The sequence below is a fragment of the Halyomorpha halys genome, unplaced genomic scaffold (assembly GCF_000696795.3).
Source record: "Halyomorpha halys isolate HHAL.00 unplaced genomic scaffold, Hhal_1.1 Scaffold1977.1, whole genome shotgun sequence".
In the NCBI taxonomy this organism is placed as follows: Eukaryota; Metazoa; Arthropoda; class Insecta; order Hemiptera; family Pentatomidae; genus Halyomorpha; species Halyomorpha halys.
The window spans coordinates 16,300-17,669 of record NW_027105250.1 but is presented as its reverse complement, the minus strand read 5'-3'; the positions used below and the strand labels follow the sequence as shown (position 1 = coordinate 17,669).

At 25.6% G+C, this 1,370-nt stretch overlaps 1 protein-coding gene across 1 annotated transcript in view; it reads left to right on the top strand.

Annotated features, from left to right (window-relative positions):
- LOC106690925 (serine protease inhibitor 2) overlaps positions 1-1,370 on the top strand; it is a gene marked incomplete at its 5' end in the record, with an annotated part of 16,427 nt that overhangs the window by 1,379 nt on the left and 13,678 nt on the right. Inside the window, 1 exon segment of the mRNA XM_067050043.1 lies at positions 638-817. Within this exon segment, the coding sequence (XP_066906144.1) occupies positions 638-817 (180 nt within the window).

The following is a 1,370-nucleotide window of genomic DNA, read 5'->3' as shown; positions in this document are numbered from 1 at the left end:
AAGATGGCTGGAATGGCCGAAACGTTGGATTAGTGAGAAATAAAGTGTTGAGACAGAATTGGATACAAATTTTGGTTTTATTTAATAAAAAATATTTTTTATTATAAATTGTATACATTTTAGAATTTTTAGGGACCAAAATCAACAATCTACTTAATTTTGTATGTATGCTAATCAAATATGCTAAAAATTATGATAATATTTGCTGACATTACATATAAAAAAATAAAAATAATTACAGTAAATAATGGTAATACTCTGACTTGTCATCTTAGGAACTCATATGTATACAAAAGAATAAGAGCAGCTTTTTGGAAAACTAACAATTTGTGATCATATTGAAAAATATCACCACTGTAGACTGCTTTATATTCAACCTTATTAATAATACAAACTACAATATAAGAGTAGTAATATAAAATAATATAATATAATAATAATATATCACTATTTTATCAAAATTGAGTATTCATTTTTTTCCATGTCCTATTACTTTGATTTACACATCTGTAATATCACAATTGGTCAAAATGAAACATTATTGTTCCAAATTTTGTTATCCTTAGGCTAATAATAATAGTATATAAAAATAGTACTACAGAAAACAAAATGAAAATTTTTTTTTTGTTTTACGCAGGCTGTTGGAGCATCAATAAAAAACAATGTAATCCTCTCCCCAATCAGTGTTAAGCTGGTCCTGGCAATGCTTTACGAAGGAGCAGGAGGAACAACAGCCAAAGAATTGGAAGATGTTCTCAAGATCGAAAAGGGACCTGCCCCTGCCCAGAGATTTTCGAACATTTTACAGTCATTACAGGTACATTGGTTGTGCTTCAATCTTTAGTCATAATACTATTATTTCAAACAAAGTGAATTATTAATATTTTTATTTTATTTTTTAAATGTCAGATTTAACTATGGATCCTAACATTTTATAATTATAAAGTGTTTTTTTTCATATTATTATTTTCATCTCATCACATTATTTATTTTTAAACTATCATTAAGCTCATAGGAACATTTTTGCATATAACCAATAAGTCACTGAAATAAATAAATGTATATTATTTATTTTCTAATTCAAATGATATTGTTTTTTCCCTAATATATATTTAATAACTGTCCATTATAATAATCTAGGACATATCCTGTCCACTCTTAAATCAAATTACTTTATTATTGGGACTGACAATGGATAATGGGACTAAAAGGCCTAATTTAGTAATACAATACACTAGCTCGATTCGGGCCAATATATGTAGTTATTGTTTGAAAATAAATTTAAGTAATAAATTTAATGATGAATGTACTTATTAGTTTTGTAATAGTTTTAAATTTGAGATTTCAAAACAATGACACTTTTTTTTTTT